At 52.9% G+C, this 14,424-nt stretch overlaps 1 protein-coding gene across 2 annotated transcripts; it reads left to right on the top strand.

Annotated features, from left to right (window-relative positions):
* The first annotated feature begins 994 nt into the window (after positions 1–994).
* INTS15 (integrator complex subunit 15) lies at positions 995–13,051 on the top strand. Of its 2 annotated transcripts, XM_065893161.1 has the most exons (7): positions 1,014–1,205; positions 1,704–1,868; positions 3,894–4,059; positions 8,162–8,225; positions 8,457–8,686; positions 9,480–9,519; positions 12,239–12,440. In XM_065893161.1, exons 1-7 carry the CDS (start codon positions 1,014–1,016, stop codon positions 12,438–12,440), a joined length of 1,059 nt encoding a protein of 352 aa, XP_065749233.1. The 2 variants fall into 2 exon arrangements, with proteins under 2 accessions (XP_065749232.1, XP_065749233.1); XM_065893160.1 differs by having other exon boundaries at positions 995–1,205; positions 1,647–1,868; positions 8,162–8,686; positions 12,239–13,051.
* Positions 13,052–14,424: the final 1,373 nt, after the last annotated feature.

Raw genomic sequence — 14,424 nt, 5'->3', positions numbered from 1 at the left:
GGCTTTTTTCATCTCCTTGACCACACCCAGCATCCTCTCCTAGGCCCACCTTTTACAGAAGGCTCATTCCTGTGGCCTCTGGCCTGCCCTCCACTGGCCTCTTGTGACCACATTCAAGTCATTTCTGCCGTTTTTTTAAAATCCCAGGCTAGCCCCGCTGTCCATTCATTGCAGAGAGATGAATGCAGGAAAAGAGATTCACAGAAAGTGCTGAGGGTTTTGAGGTCGTAGTGGTCAGGCGCAGGAGACATGATTCCTATGGCCCTCCCAGGCTAGGCGGGGCCCACCTGGAGGGGGCTGGGGAATAGGGACTCGCAGGCAGGCAGGCATCATTTGTCGTCGCAGCCCCGAGTTCAGACTAGATATAGCGTTAAAGATGAACAAGATGAACGGCTGGGGCCTGAGCCACGGCCCTGCACCACCACCCTATCCTTGGAAAAGCTCCATGAACTCCTGTGTAGGCTTTGAACGCCGCGCAGAGAAAGCAAGGGGAGCTCCGGGCGGGCCTTGCGGGGCTGGGGGGCGCGCACAAGACCTAGATTGCGTTCTCTGGTGGATGTGGCCCCCAGCTCGGCAGCTCGGGACCCGCTCGGCGGTCGCGGGGCCCAGGGGCGGGGTTCAGGGGCGGGGCCCTTCCGCGCCCGCGGGCCGAGCCGCCAGGGGGCGCCCTCAGGGGGCGGGCCCTCGCCACCGCCTGCGCTTGGCCCTTGCGGGCCGCCGTTGCCGCGGTCGGCATCTGCCGCCTTTCGACTCCGCGGCATCGGGTTCCCAGGGCTCTTGGTGGCGCCGGAGTCGCACACCCGGGGCGCCCGCTGGCCGCCGGCGGCGGCGGTAGCCCCCTGAGCGGGCCCGAACGGGGAGCGGGGAGCGGGCGGGCGCCGCGGCCCAGGCCCAGGGTCGGCGGGCGGAGGCCGACTCGCGGCCTCTTTGTCTCGACAGCGGCGGGCGCGTCCGCGGGGCCCGGGGCGGAAGTCCCGCCGCGCTCCCGGCGCCCCGGCCGCAGAGGTGGCACCATGAGCGACATCCGCCACTCGCTCCTGCGCCGCGACGCGCTCAGCGCCGCCAAGGAGGTGCTGTACCACCTGGACATCTACTTCAGCAGCCAGCTGCAGAGCGCGCCGCTGCCCATCGTGGACAAGGGCCCTGTGGAGCTGCTCGAGGAGTTCGTGTTCCAGGTGCCCAAGGAGCGCGGCGCGCAGCCCAAGGTGCGCCGGGCGTCGGGCTGCCGCGTCCCCGATAAGTAAACTCCGGCTCCTTTTTCCTTCTCGGTGACAAGCGTCGGCCAGACCACAAACGCTCTTCGGATCGGGGGCTCCGTCCTCACCCTTGGCTTTGCTCCTTCAGCAGCAGCCAAAATGCCCGTTTTGCGGGGCTTGTGACAACCATGTCTCAATGGTGTTAAAGGAGGAGACTTTAAAGGCCTGTTACCGAGAATCTCAAACCGCTGTAGGTCATCCTGAGCCCCCTGGGGTGATGCATAATGACGTAGAATGGTATTTCTCGAGATTAACAGTAGAGAGTTCTCCGTGGGACCCGGGCTTTAGGGAGGTGAAAAGTTCCCTGGTGAAACCAATGTTTTCTGTTTTCTCACTGTGTGAAATTAATAGGCCGAATTTCTCATCGCTTCTCCTGGATTTGTTTTACAGAGATTGAATTCACTTCAGGAACTCCAACTTCTTGAAATCATGTGCAGTTATTTCCAGGAGCAAACCAAGGACTCTGTCCGGCAGATTATTTTCTCATCCCTTTTCAGCCCCCAAGGGAACAAAGCCGATGACAGCCGAATGAGCTTGTTGGGAAAGCTGGTCTCCATGGCAGTGGCTGTGTGTCGAATCCCAGTGTTGGAGTGTGCAGCCTCCTGGCTCCAGGTACGTCTCTAGAGATAGCATCCCTGAGAGTCTCTGAAGAGGTGTTTCGTGTCAGGAAGTTTAATTTAATTGGATTTCTAGAGAGGTCTTTTCCATGTGTTATCTCCTTGATGTTCCTGCCCTGTATGCTGATACCCCACACCTGTATATACAGGTGATCACCATTCTTGGGAAAACAGTAGTTTGTAACGGTAAATGAAGGCTCCATCTTCAGAATAAGTGAAAATTAATTTTTCTTAGTTGAAAACAATAAGGTAGGATTTTGAAAACAGCTATGCATGCAGTCTCAAAGATTGGATTCTTTTTTTTTTAAGGTCACTATGTGTCAAACTGTGGCAGTGTTTGCTTGTTTTTTATACAGTTAGATCAGTAAACGTGGGAGTTGTTCCGGGGTGCCATTTCAAAGCTGATGGCTCTTCTAATGGATATGGACATAGGAGCCTTCTACAGTGTTTTTAAATATCTAAAAAAAAGTATTTTCATAGTAGACTTCGTGTTAGATAGTTTTTTGGAAGATCTGTTTTGCTTTTTTGTTACTCAGAGTTGTTGAAAAATTCATAATCCACTTAGAGTAATTATTAACTCAAATTTTTGATTAACATCCTCAGCTAAGCTAACAAAATTTACTACATTCCGTTTTTCAAACCTGTTTCATTCCCAAGGACTTGACATCATTTGGGTTTTTTTTCAATTTATTTAAAAGTTTTTCCTGTGATCTTATTTATCTTTAAAATTTGGCTAGTAAAAATATATTTTGTTCTTTGTAATACACAGGTAAATCTCAAGGGAATCTGTACCTTAATGGCCACCATCCTGATTTATGGAGCACCTGAATAAATCTTGTGTGTTGTATTTAATGTCAAGTTTATCTCTATCCCTTGACAACCTGATGAAGTCAAGTTTAGCATCTTGAAATTCATCATATAATTTTCCATTTATCTCTCATGGTGCTGTTGTGCTGGCATTTTGGCAAAGTGAAAGCAGATGTTAACAGCAGGAAAGGGTCTGGTGGCTTGGGTCAGGGTTTGCCACACTGGGGTGTAGGGCTGCAGCTTCCTCCAGAGAAAAGGGTGGAGATGGCTGGTTTGGTGCGTGAATGAACGATCTGGCCTGATGCCTCCTTGCAGTTTGCCCTGCAGGCCGTGTTGTAGCCCTGAAACTGTAGCATCCTGAACAACGGTTAAATGTCGCTACAGATGGGCATCTGAGTGGGAAGGAAAAAGACGGGAGGGTGGTGATGTAGGGTTCAAAAGTATTAACGGAATCCATAATAGGAAAGGACCGTAGGAAAATTTGAGAAAGTACTGCTCTAAATCATGTGATAGTTCACAGACTCTCCTAAGTCACATCAAAGTGGTACCAACTGCTAATTTTTACCTCTGGAGTCTCACCTGTAGGGTTACAAAAATTGTCGTTTCCTCACTTGAAGTCAGGAATGATTTTTTCTGAAGTAAACTTCAAAGGTCGGCAGGCCTTTCATGTAAAGGGCAAGATAGTAAACATTTTAGGCTTTTCAGGTCATATAATCTTTCTCTTTTTTAAAACAAATATTTGTTTATTTGGCTGCTCCGGGTCTTAGTTGCTGCATGCGGGATCTTTGTTGCCACGTGCGGGATCTTTAGTTGTGGCATGCAGGATCTGGTTCCCTGACCGGGGATCGAACCCGGGCCCCCTGTGTTGGGAGCGTGGACTCTTAGCCACTGGACCACCAGGGAAGTCCCTCGGGTCATATGATCTCTGTCACCCCTACTCAGCTGTGCCCTTGTAGTGCAGGAGCAGCCTGAGACAATAGCAAACACATGAGCAGGGCTGTGTTTAAATAAAACTTTATTTACAGAAAGAGGTGGCAGGGTGGATTTGGTCTGTGGGCTTTCGTTTGCCAACCTCTGCTTCAAAGTAAGCTGTTAACGTCTTCTTCCCCTCTTGGAAGGGGTTCTGCCAGTTCTGATCTTCACCGCGTGTACATAGTTGCTAGTCTCCTGGCTCACGACACCTGTAGTTACACGGACTGTGGCTTCTTTCCAGCGGACGCCTGTGGTCTACTGTGTGCGGTTAGCCAGGGCCCTCGTGGATGACTACTGCTGTCTGGTGCCGGGATCCGTTCAGACGCTGAAGCAGATGTTCAGTGCCAGCCCTCGCTTCTGCTGCCAGTTCATAACCTCAGTCACTGCGCTGTATGACCTGTCGTCAGGTAAACTTTAAGCAGATTGTTACCCTCACAGTGGCTTCGGCCGATTGCTAGTTGTATTTGCACTGAACACCCAGCCAGCGGATGGCCTTTTTTTTTTTTCTCTCTCTGAAATGTGTATTTTATTTCAGGCTGAAAGCTAAAGGGATGGGCCACGTGCACCTCTGGAATTTGCTAACAGGGAACTTTCCTTAGTGAGTCCCATTTGCCTGACTCAGAATGGTCCAGGTGGCAGACAGCTAATAAGCAAGGGTCTGGTGTCTGGGACAGATGTGGCTTTCTCCCCAGACATGACCTCCCTTTTTTTTTTTTTTTTTTTGTGGAACACACCACTCAGCGTGTGTGGTCTTAGTTCCCCAAGCAGGGACTGAACCCGTGGTCCCTGCATTGGAAGCACAGCATCCTAACCAGTGGGCCACCGGGGAAGTCCCCATGACTTGCCTTTTTATTCCCGACTTTTTATTTTGAAAAATTGCGAAACTTCAGGAAAGCTGCAAGAATGTTACAACAAAGGTTTGTGTATCTCTCACCGAGGTTCCCCAGTTATTAACATTTGCCATGTATTCTTTTTTTTCTCTTTTCCTTTTGCTCTTTCTTTCCCCTTCTCTCCACATACACACTCACAAGTATTTTTTTCCTGAACCCTTGAGCTTGTTGGCAGTGTCAGGTACCAAGTACTTAAATGTGTATCTAAGAACAAGAACATTCCCTTACACAAACATGATATCATTAGCACATGTAAGAAATTAAATACTGACAGAATACTTTTATCGCATATATTTAGCCGTTGTTCAGATTTCCTTGATCGTCTCAATAATGTCTTTTATAGCCTTTTTCCCCCCTTTTGAGGGACCAGGAGAATTCGGGATCCAGTCAAGGCTCATACATGGTTGTTATGTCACTTTAGTCCTTTTAAAATAGTTCCCACACAGACGCAGAGAATGGAATTGAGGACACGGGGAGGGGTAAGGGTAAGCTGGGACGAAGTGACAGAGTGGCATGGACGTATATGCACTACCAAATGTAAAACAGATAGCTAGTGGGAAGCAGCCATACAGCACAGGGAGATCAGCTCGGTGCTTTGTGACCACCTAGAGGGGTGGGATAGGGAGGGTGGGAGGGAGATGCAAGAGTAAGGAGATATGGGGATATATGTATACATACAGCTGATTCACTTTGTTATACCGCAGAAACTAACACACCATTGTAAAGCAATTATACTCCAATAAATATGTTAAAAACAAAAATAAAACAGTTCCCAGCCTTTAAAAAAACTCTATGATATTGACATTTTTTGAGAGCTCAGGCCTGTTGTTTTGCAAAATGTCCCTCAATTTAGTTTTGTCTGTTTCCTTATGAAAGGTTCCAGTTAAACATTTGTGGCAACAATATTACCCAGGCCGTGATGTGTCCTTCCTGCGCCGGGAGGCAAGCGTGTCTGTTGGCCTGTGGGTGATGTTCTGAGACTTCCTTAGCGAGGCACCAGGAGAGGGCCTCGGGGAGGCCATTAGATGGCATTTGACTTCAGCTGGGAGAAGCCCACGTCCGTCGTCCCTGTCCGGCAGCAGAGCCCTCTGGACCCCCAATAAAGAAAACCAAGAGAAGTTGACCGGCTCTGGTTGAATTGTGGCAGGGGTCTCAGACCCCACCCACTGGGCCCTGCTGCCCACTTTCCACCCCCAGGAGTGGGTTCCAAGGAACATGGATTGACAGGCACTGAGTCCTTCTACATCTGTGTCCTTGAATGACCCCCACAGCCCTTGCGGCCCCTGGCTAGGGCTGCTGCCCTCGCTTTGCATTTGGGGAAGGTACAGGCCTCGCCCTCGTGAGCAGCTTTCTCTGCAGAGGCAGACCTGAAGCCCGCTGTTCTAGTTCAGGTTCCTCCTCTGCCCTCAGCTCTGGCCGCTCAGAGGGCTGGCAGGCAGCCTCTTTCTTCTCCTGGTCTAATAGCTAACCCAGCTGCTGGAAAGCCTTAACAGCATTCTCCACTTTTGTTCAGTCCAGCATCGGTCTCCTGCCAGCACCCTGATTGTATTTGATTCTCCTTTTATTTGTAACTCTCTTCCTTGCCGTTAGACTTTTTAGTTCTCTTGAGAAAGTTCGCGTGGACCTACCATGAACGTTTAAGTGCGTATCATACCCGCGCGTAATTGCATACTTTGCTTTCGTCGCTGCGTGCTGCTTGCTGGGATGGGTGGCAGGGCTTGTAGGCGTCCCGCTGCTGGAGTGGAGTCTTCCCTGGTGCTCTCCTAAGAGGCTTCTCAAGAGCTCTTAATAGCTAGGAACGGTATTTAGGCCTTTTATGTTCCCATAGGAAGGATTTGCAGCATCGTAGTTGCTCTCTCAAGTCATCGGTTATTCCAGGGCGACAAGGACAGAAATTGGCCTTAACATTGGGAATGGATTCATTAACATATGGAGAAGGAAATAATGTTCAGAAAATACCACTAACGTTCTAGGATGGACATGAGACGTGGTATTTTTCTCTTAAGTCAGTTTGCCAGTCTGACATGTCAAGTCTTTTTTTTAAACCACTCCGTCGAGGTAGGATTGACGTAGAGAGAGCTATATATTTATATGTACAATTGGATGAGGTTGGAGATACGGAAATCCCTGGCTCCATAGTGGTGGCCCAGAGGGTGGGCCTGAGTCCGCTGGCAGCAGGGTGCTTGCCGCTGCTCTTGGTACTGTGGCTGACGGGCGTCTGTGCCTCCGAAGCTGTGAAACGGAAGGGGCTTACCTAACCAAACAGAACACCCTCTTGCCCCAGTGTCACAGGGAACCTGGGTCTCTGCATACGAAGGTTGTGGAGATTATTCACGCAAGTACACACACTCACGTGTACTCACCGAGCACACGTGTACACAGCATGTGTGCATACGCCACCTTCAGGCTCTGGAGATGCCCCAGCTAGACGTGTGTGGGGCGGGGGAGGGGCTGGGTTGCTGGAGGAGCGGGCCTGAGACTGGCGTGTCCCAGACAGAAACGTTTCGGGGAGTCAAGGGGCCGGACACAGGGTCACCAGTGTTTATTTTGCCAAGTAAAGGTCATAGACGACAACTCCCTCTTGTCACCGTCATTTCGTAGCAGAAGGGAAGGGCGTGGGTCAGCCCCCAAGCAGTAGACAGTCCCAGGGGAAAGACCGGTGTCTCCTGAGGAAGAGCAGTTGGAGACTTCACACCAACACGGGGCTCACTCTGCCCCTCAGTCTCTCTTCTCATGCTTGGCTCTGGACCTCAGCAGCCCGGAAGGGGCTCCGTCATCCCCAGCTTCATGAGCTGAGGTGTGCACAGCCCCAGAGGCAGGAGGCTGGGGACCCGCTCCCACGCACACACAGCCTAAGGGCAGTGTCCGCTGACCCCAGGATGGGCGGTGTAGCCTAGTGGTAAGAGCTGGGCCACCTGGGGTCGGGTCTGGGCCCACCACGTAGTTTTAATGAGTCTGGAGAAAATGATTTAACATCTCTGTGCCTCAGTTTCCTCATCCTCTGTATAATAGATGGTTTGTTTGAGGATTAAGTGAGTTCATCTGTGGTAGGACTTAGCCCGGTGCCTGGCACGTCATAAACTCAGGATAAATATCAACTTTTGTCTTTAAAGTTACTGTTCTCTGTCTTGCCATAGAATGTACTAGATCTCAGGACTCACAGGAGGCCAGGCCTTGCTTAGAGGTTCCAGGTTTGGGGCTGGGATGGCTCCTGGCAGCGGACAGATCGTTGTCTGGACTTTGAGCTGCTCCCTGACGGCCCCTGTAGCTGTCACCGTACCACCGAGGGGACACCAAACACAGGGATGAAACCTACTCACAAGGGAAGGGATGAAGTGTGGTGGTGGTGGTTCTGGACATAGATAGTGGATCACAAGGCATAATGGAGTTCTAGGGAATTGTTGGTTTAATGTGTTGAACCCAACCATGGCCAGGCCTTCCTAAGTCGGGTGAGAGCCCAGCCCTCTCGGAGGGGACGTTCCAGGAAAGGAGACAGAGGGTAGGTGAGGACAGAGGTGCGTCATCCGGCTGTCAGGTGATGAGTACTGTGAGCTTGAAGGTCTGTCTGTCCCTGTCTCCTGTCCGTGGGGCTGAAGACCCTCATGACTTTGTTTTGCAGACGATCTCATCCCACCGTTGGACTTGCTTGAGATGATTGTCAACTGGATTTTTGAGGACCCGAGGTTGATTCTCATCACTTTTTTAAATACTCCGATCGCAGCCAATCTCCCAATAGGATTTTTAGAGCTCACCCCGCTCACTGGATTGATCCGCTGGTGTGTGAAGGCCCCTCTGGCTTGTAAAAGGAAGAAGAAGCCCCCCTTAACCAATGGCCCCGTCACTGCCAAAGTCGCCAAGGACTCGGGGGGGACGGACAGAGACCCCCACCTCTTGTACTCGAAGCTCCACCTCAGCGTCCTGCAGGTCCTCGTGATGCTGCAGGTGCACTTGACTGAGAAGAACCTGTACGGCCGCCTGGGGCTCATCCTGTTTGACCACATGGTCCCGCTGGTGGAGGAGATCAACAGATTGGCGGATGAACTGAACCCCCTCAACGCCTCCCAGGAGATCGAGCTCTCCCTGGACCGGCTGGCACAGGCTCTGCAGGTGGCCATGGCCTCCGGAGCCCTGCTGTGCACGCGAGGTGGGTGATTGCCTGCCCAGGCCTCCCGGGGGCGGGTCACCACCACCCGCCGGAAAGAAAATCGGGGCTCCTGGACGAGGGCTGTTTTCCGCTTTTAGGACTTCTTTACTCTCAGTGAACGCAGGGTAGGTGGGCGGAAGTTGCAGGACGTGCCCAGGTCGGATCCTGTGGCCGTGGCATCTGGGTGTCTCCCGGCTGTTTTGCCCAGGCCTGGGGATGCCTCCAGAGCACAGATAATAATGGCTTAATCTCCTTCCTCTCAGGGAACCTTTTCTTTTTCTGCAGTTCTTTTGCATTGCGGCATAATTTACATACAATGCAATGCACCTGTGTAAGTGCAGGGAACATTCCCATCACCTGTCCAGAGGGCTCCTTAATTCTGCATTTCAGTGCTTGAACTCGCCCAGAAGAATGATCTGATGCTAATGACACACTTCTGTTTGCTCTCTGACTGCTGGCTCACAGACGTTGCCTGAGGCCCATGCAGTTGTCCCTGGAGATGGGTTTCCCTCTTATCTCGCTCTTAGCCTTGGGCGTCTGATCTGTTGTCTCTGGGCCTTTTCCCAGCCATCTGACAAATTGCCAGTAGAGCTGCCCCCTTTCCTAAGTGACGTCTTCTGTTGAGGGCGTGTGTTAAAGCAAAACTGGAAGAAAAAGAGAGCCCCGCTTCTAAATGGTGCTAGGAAGGTGAGCATCAGGTACTGTTACTGCCTCGCTAGCATCCTTGAGCATCAGCAAACCTCACCTCGTCATCTCCAGGCCGTTCCTTAATTCTGTGTCTCCTTCATTTCAGATGACCTGAGAACCTTGTGCTCCCGGCTGCCCCATAATAAGTAAGTATCCTCCCAAGACTTCTAGCTGGGTGGGGGCGGGGGTGGGTGAGGGAGTGGTGGGGTGCAAGGCAGGGCGGACCCCTTGTCCTGGCTTCTTGGGGAGAGCTGGTTTGCAGGGTCTAGAGCGTCTGTGAATAAGGGGCCCCCCAGAACCTGACAGTAAGTGGGGGAATGGATGTGATAGCATAACACAGGAGAGGAGGCCCAAGCAGGGAGTCCATCAACGAGGTAAGAAAAGTGGCCATCCTTCTGGGCGTCAAGGAAGAAGCCAGAGTGAACTCGGGGGGCCTTTACTGCTCACTAAGTCAGCGTGCGTGTGGGTCGTGGTGATGGTGCGCGCACGGCCCTCAGGGAAGTACTGTGTCGGTTAGGCCAGCGCCTTGGTCTCGGGTGGCACAGACCGGGTTCTGAGCGTGGTTCTGTCTGTGGTTTGCTGTGACGCCGGGGCTGACTCTTTTGCCTTGGTTTCCCCCCTTGTAAAATGGGGACCGTAATTCACCTGCCTCCCAGGGTTGTAGTGAGGTATAAATGAGGTGGTGTTTGCAAAGTTGTTTGTCCACAGCACACGGGAGTCTCTCCGTAAGTGGTCGTTATTGTCCTAATGTGGGGGGAAGCAGTGGTAATAGTGGTGAAAAGCAGGAACTGTGTGGTCATAACAGCTTCTGGTGAGAATTCCACCCCTACTACATCCTATCTGTAAGACCTTGGGCAAGTTCCCACTACCCCTGTTTTCTCTATAAAATCAAGAAAACAATAGTACCTGCCTCGGGTCCCCCTGCCTCCCCTGCCCTGCTCCCCTCATAGGAGTTTTGTGAGGATTAATTGAGTAAAAACATAGAAAGCACTTAGAATGGTACTTGACATGTAAACAACCTTTTCCTTTGTGCACAGCTTTTATGTAATGTTTAATGTTTTCAGGGCATTAAAATGTGATAGGGTATGAATCATTTATCATCTCAGTGTTACAACTAGGGGTCCCCGTGGGAATCCTCTGGAACTTCTAACAGCTCCGAGGGCCCCCCACCCCCACCCCGCCAGGGGCCTGTAGCTGCTGCTCCAACGTACAGCCCTGGGCCCCAGTCCCCCGGGGCAGCCTGACACTGACGTGGGGAAAGAGTGGCCGCAGTCACTTGGACTGCCTCTTTGCTTTCTGATTGTTCCTTTGGTGTTAATTGTCTTCTGGACTAGACCAGAAAGTTCCTGAAGCCCCTCCTCTCTGTGGCAGGGTGTGCAGGTTCAAACAAGCACGTGACCTGCATTTTGCCTCTGCAGTGTATTCCCTCCTTAGACTTACTGATTTGTTCGCTTAGTTTCCTTGAATTTCTTACCCAGAGTTATTAAACCGTAGTAGTTACTAAAACGTAGTGAAGAGAGAAGAGCTTCAAGCCAGTAAAAGGCACCAGCTTTCTTTACACCTGGGTTTACTGCCTGAGCCCCTCCTGGGGGCCCAGGGTACCAGACTTTGTACTTGGCGGGTGGGAGAGAGTGAGGGTCACTCTGCCAAAGACCTAGGCCCGCCCTCCGCTTCATCTCAGAGCTCCAGGAAGCAGCCAACCGTAGTCAGTCGCCCGAGGGTGAAGTGGCCCGGCGGGGTGGGCTTTCGCTGGGCCAAGCAGGACAGCATGCAGGGAAGGTGTGGCCTCGTGGGACCGGGAAGCTGAGGGGCAAGTGGTGGGCAAGAACGGGACCTAGCAGGCAGGGTTTGGTGATGTGGAGGGACAGTGTACACACTCGAGAGACAGGACCCAGCCAGAGCCACGGCCCTGGGTGAGGCTGGGAGAACAAAGCACAGAGGCCAGGGTATCCAGGGGGAGGGCAGGGCTGGGGAGGGGCCCTCTGTCCTGAAGGGGTGTAACCAGGGGAGTTGGTTATTTCAGGCCGAGTCCGGACAAGCTAGAGGTGGAGAGAAAGTTAGGCTCTGCTGATCCTGCTGAGAGGGGAGGGTGGCATTAGATAGGATGAGACTAATGAGAGGAAGCTCTTCAAGGGGTCTCAGAAGGGACCAGCATAGGAGGCGACATTGAATTCAGGAGCGGGGAGGACTTCCTGGAGGCAGAGGCTGTTGAAGTGCTGAACCACGGAGAGCGGAGCGCAGGCCAGGGTGGGAGGGGGTTGGGGAGGAGAGTGGGGCCGGAGGGGGCCCTGAAAGTGGGTGAGGGCTGGGTCCAGGCCGGGGCCATTCCTGAGGACTCCGGGCATCAGGGTCATGTGAAAAGACACCTTCTGTGTGGCTTTGCTTGGAATTCAGTTAGGACTCGGTCATTAGGAGTGACCTGGAGAAGCGTGGCCCTCTGTCCTTTTTGCTGTGGCTCCTCAGTCACAACCCCCGAAGGTGTGGACAGGTGAGGCTGACACCAGTGCACACCTGCATGGTCCCCAAGCCACAGATGCCAAGGCTGTGTCCGGAGCTTCTGTGGACTACAGGCCCCCTCCCTCCCTCCCCATCGCTGCCGGCAGGATCCCGGCTTTTCCCACCACGGCCCCTCGCCTCTCCGGGCCCCAGTCTGTCAATACATCCCGCTGCCTCCAGGTCATCCCCTCCTGCTGCTACCCAGCCATGAGCCACCCTCCGTCCTCCCTGGAAACTTGGTGTCTGTCCCGGCACAGGAGCAAGGACCACCACGGCAGCCTAGCCTGCCCCCCACCCATAGCGCCACGGGTCGGGCGGATGCCACCATTGGCACCGTTGGCATCCTAACCCTTCTCCTTGTGTTTGCAGCCTTCTCCAGCTGGTGATCTCGGGCCCCGTGCCGCAGTCGCCGCACGCGGCGCTCCCTCCCGGGTTCTACCCTCACATCCACACACCCCCGCTGGGCTACGGGGCTGTGCCGGCCCACCCTGCCGCCCACCCTGCCCTGCCCACGCACCCCGGGCACACCTTCATCTCAGGCATGACCTTCCCGTTCAGGCCCATCCGCTAGGCTGGCCCCCGCGAACCGCTGAGTGGCACCGTGCCTTCCATGCCTGGTTGGAGGAAGCCTTCCCAGGAAAGGATGACCGATCCATAGGAGAGGGCTCGGGGGGCAGCCGGGCGGCCCCTCCTCGCTGCAGAACCACAGAACCGGGTCGGTGCGGAAGTTCTGTGACGTCGCCGTCCAGGCACCTCCTACCCGTCTCATTCGTAAAAGTCCAGATGGGATCGATGAAAGGAAACGTCCAGCCCTCTGCGGAGCGATGCGGGCATCTTTAAAAGCTGCCAGGGCTGTGAACCTGTGGTCTGGGGTGTCACTGCGGACACGCGCCCTGAGCCTGTGCTGTCGGAGCACTGGTGGAGGAGCAGCGTGTACGAGTCCATGTGTCTGGCCTCCCTCCTTGTGGATGGGCTGTGTCCCGCCAGGAGCACAAGGCACTCCCATGGCTCCGGGAGCGCAAGGCTGAACCGCCGGCATGGCAAGCTCTCACCCAGCACTTGGTCCCCACGGGTCGGGGGAACCTGTGAGCGTGGCCCCCATCAGTAGGGAAAGGAACGTCTCTGTTTTATTGGGGTCTCTAAGTTTTCCTTCCATATGTTCAAATAAATTTTTTCTAAACAGTTTCATAGACTTTATGGCCTGTATTTTTAAAACTTAGTAGCTGTGAGCCTCGGAGATGTCCTCCCCAGTCCGCAGCGATCCTGGTGAGAAGATTGGATACAATTGTAGGCGCTCCTTTTGGCAGAAACGCTGCAGGTGCTCCCCGCACCCTGTGCAGGGCACCCAGGGTCTGTCTGCTTCAGTTACGGCTCCTTTCTTCCTTCAGGAACAAAACTCAGGCCTCAGGAGTTTTCTCCAGCATGCCGTTGGAAGGTATCTGCTCGGAGTTCTCACTTACTGGTTTGGGGAGGAAGGAAAGATAACCAGTAACCCCATGGCTGGGCTCCCCTAGGCTGAGCGTGAGGAACGAGAGGCGGTTACAGCAAACAGTGAGCATGGAGGACCAAGGTTAACTCGGGGTAAAATGTAACCTTACCGTTGTTTGCCTGCTGTTGCTGGAGTCCGTGCCAGACCAGACTCGTGTGTGTGTGTGTGTGTGTGTGTGTGTGCGTGTGCGTGTGCGTGTGCGTGTGTGTGTGTGTGTGTATTTTCGTCTGGAGTTTAATGCATCTCTCAAGGTAGTGCAGTTTTGCTGTGAGGGCCATACTTGGCCTCCGGGGTCCGTGACCAGGGTGCTTTCTCAGGGACACGAGCTCGTGGTCTTCCGTGGGCGCCGGGAGTGCTCAGCCAGGCTCCTGCTGCCCCAGCCGGTGTGTAGGAACCAGCTTGCAAGTGATGCCTATCAGGACCCTGCTTTTAGGTTGCTTTTGAGAGCCGTGAACTAGAGAGGAAATTCCCTTTTCTTTGAGTTTGATTTCATTGTCCCTGTGTTTCCTGTTGCCTGTATAAATCTGCTGATGTCAGGGCGGGAGCCAAAGTCAAGTCTCTGCTTCCATCTCTCTTGGTGGGACTCATCCACGGAACTAAGGAGAGTAGCACTTGCTGGTTCTTCGTGTTCAACTCTGGTACCAAGTGTTTCTGCAAAGGGTGGAAAAGGAGCTCTCACACTGCTTCCTGGCTGGAGAGGGTCTCTAAACTTGGCTCTGTCTCGGAAGGTGGTTGTCACCATCCATGTCCAGGGCTAGATAGTCTTAGCTCCTCTCAGACCCGAGGTGGTTTTTGCCAAAATAAAAGTAAAAAGAAGGGTAAAATGTAGGAAATAAAGCCACTAGAGCCACAGACTTCCTTTGTGGTATTTTTAGCAGAATGTGGTCAGTTAAGTCAGCATATTAAAAACGATGGACCTCCTGTTAAGTTGTTATGTGCGGGCACTTGCTAAGTGTTTTACATCCATTAAAAACTGACACGTGAGAAAATACTAGGCAACATATGAAATAAAGTGTATCTACCCAGAGTGTATAAAGAAACTACACATTAATCCAAAGACATTCCA

This window comes from Phocoena phocoena, chromosome 15 (genome assembly GCF_963924675.1).
Source record: "Phocoena phocoena chromosome 15, mPhoPho1.1, whole genome shotgun sequence".
NCBI classification, from domain to species: domain Eukaryota; kingdom Metazoa; phylum Chordata; class Mammalia; order Artiodactyla; family Phocoenidae; genus Phocoena; species Phocoena phocoena.
Note: the sequence above shows the minus strand (reverse complement) of the source record. Positions and strands in the feature narration are given on the sequence as shown.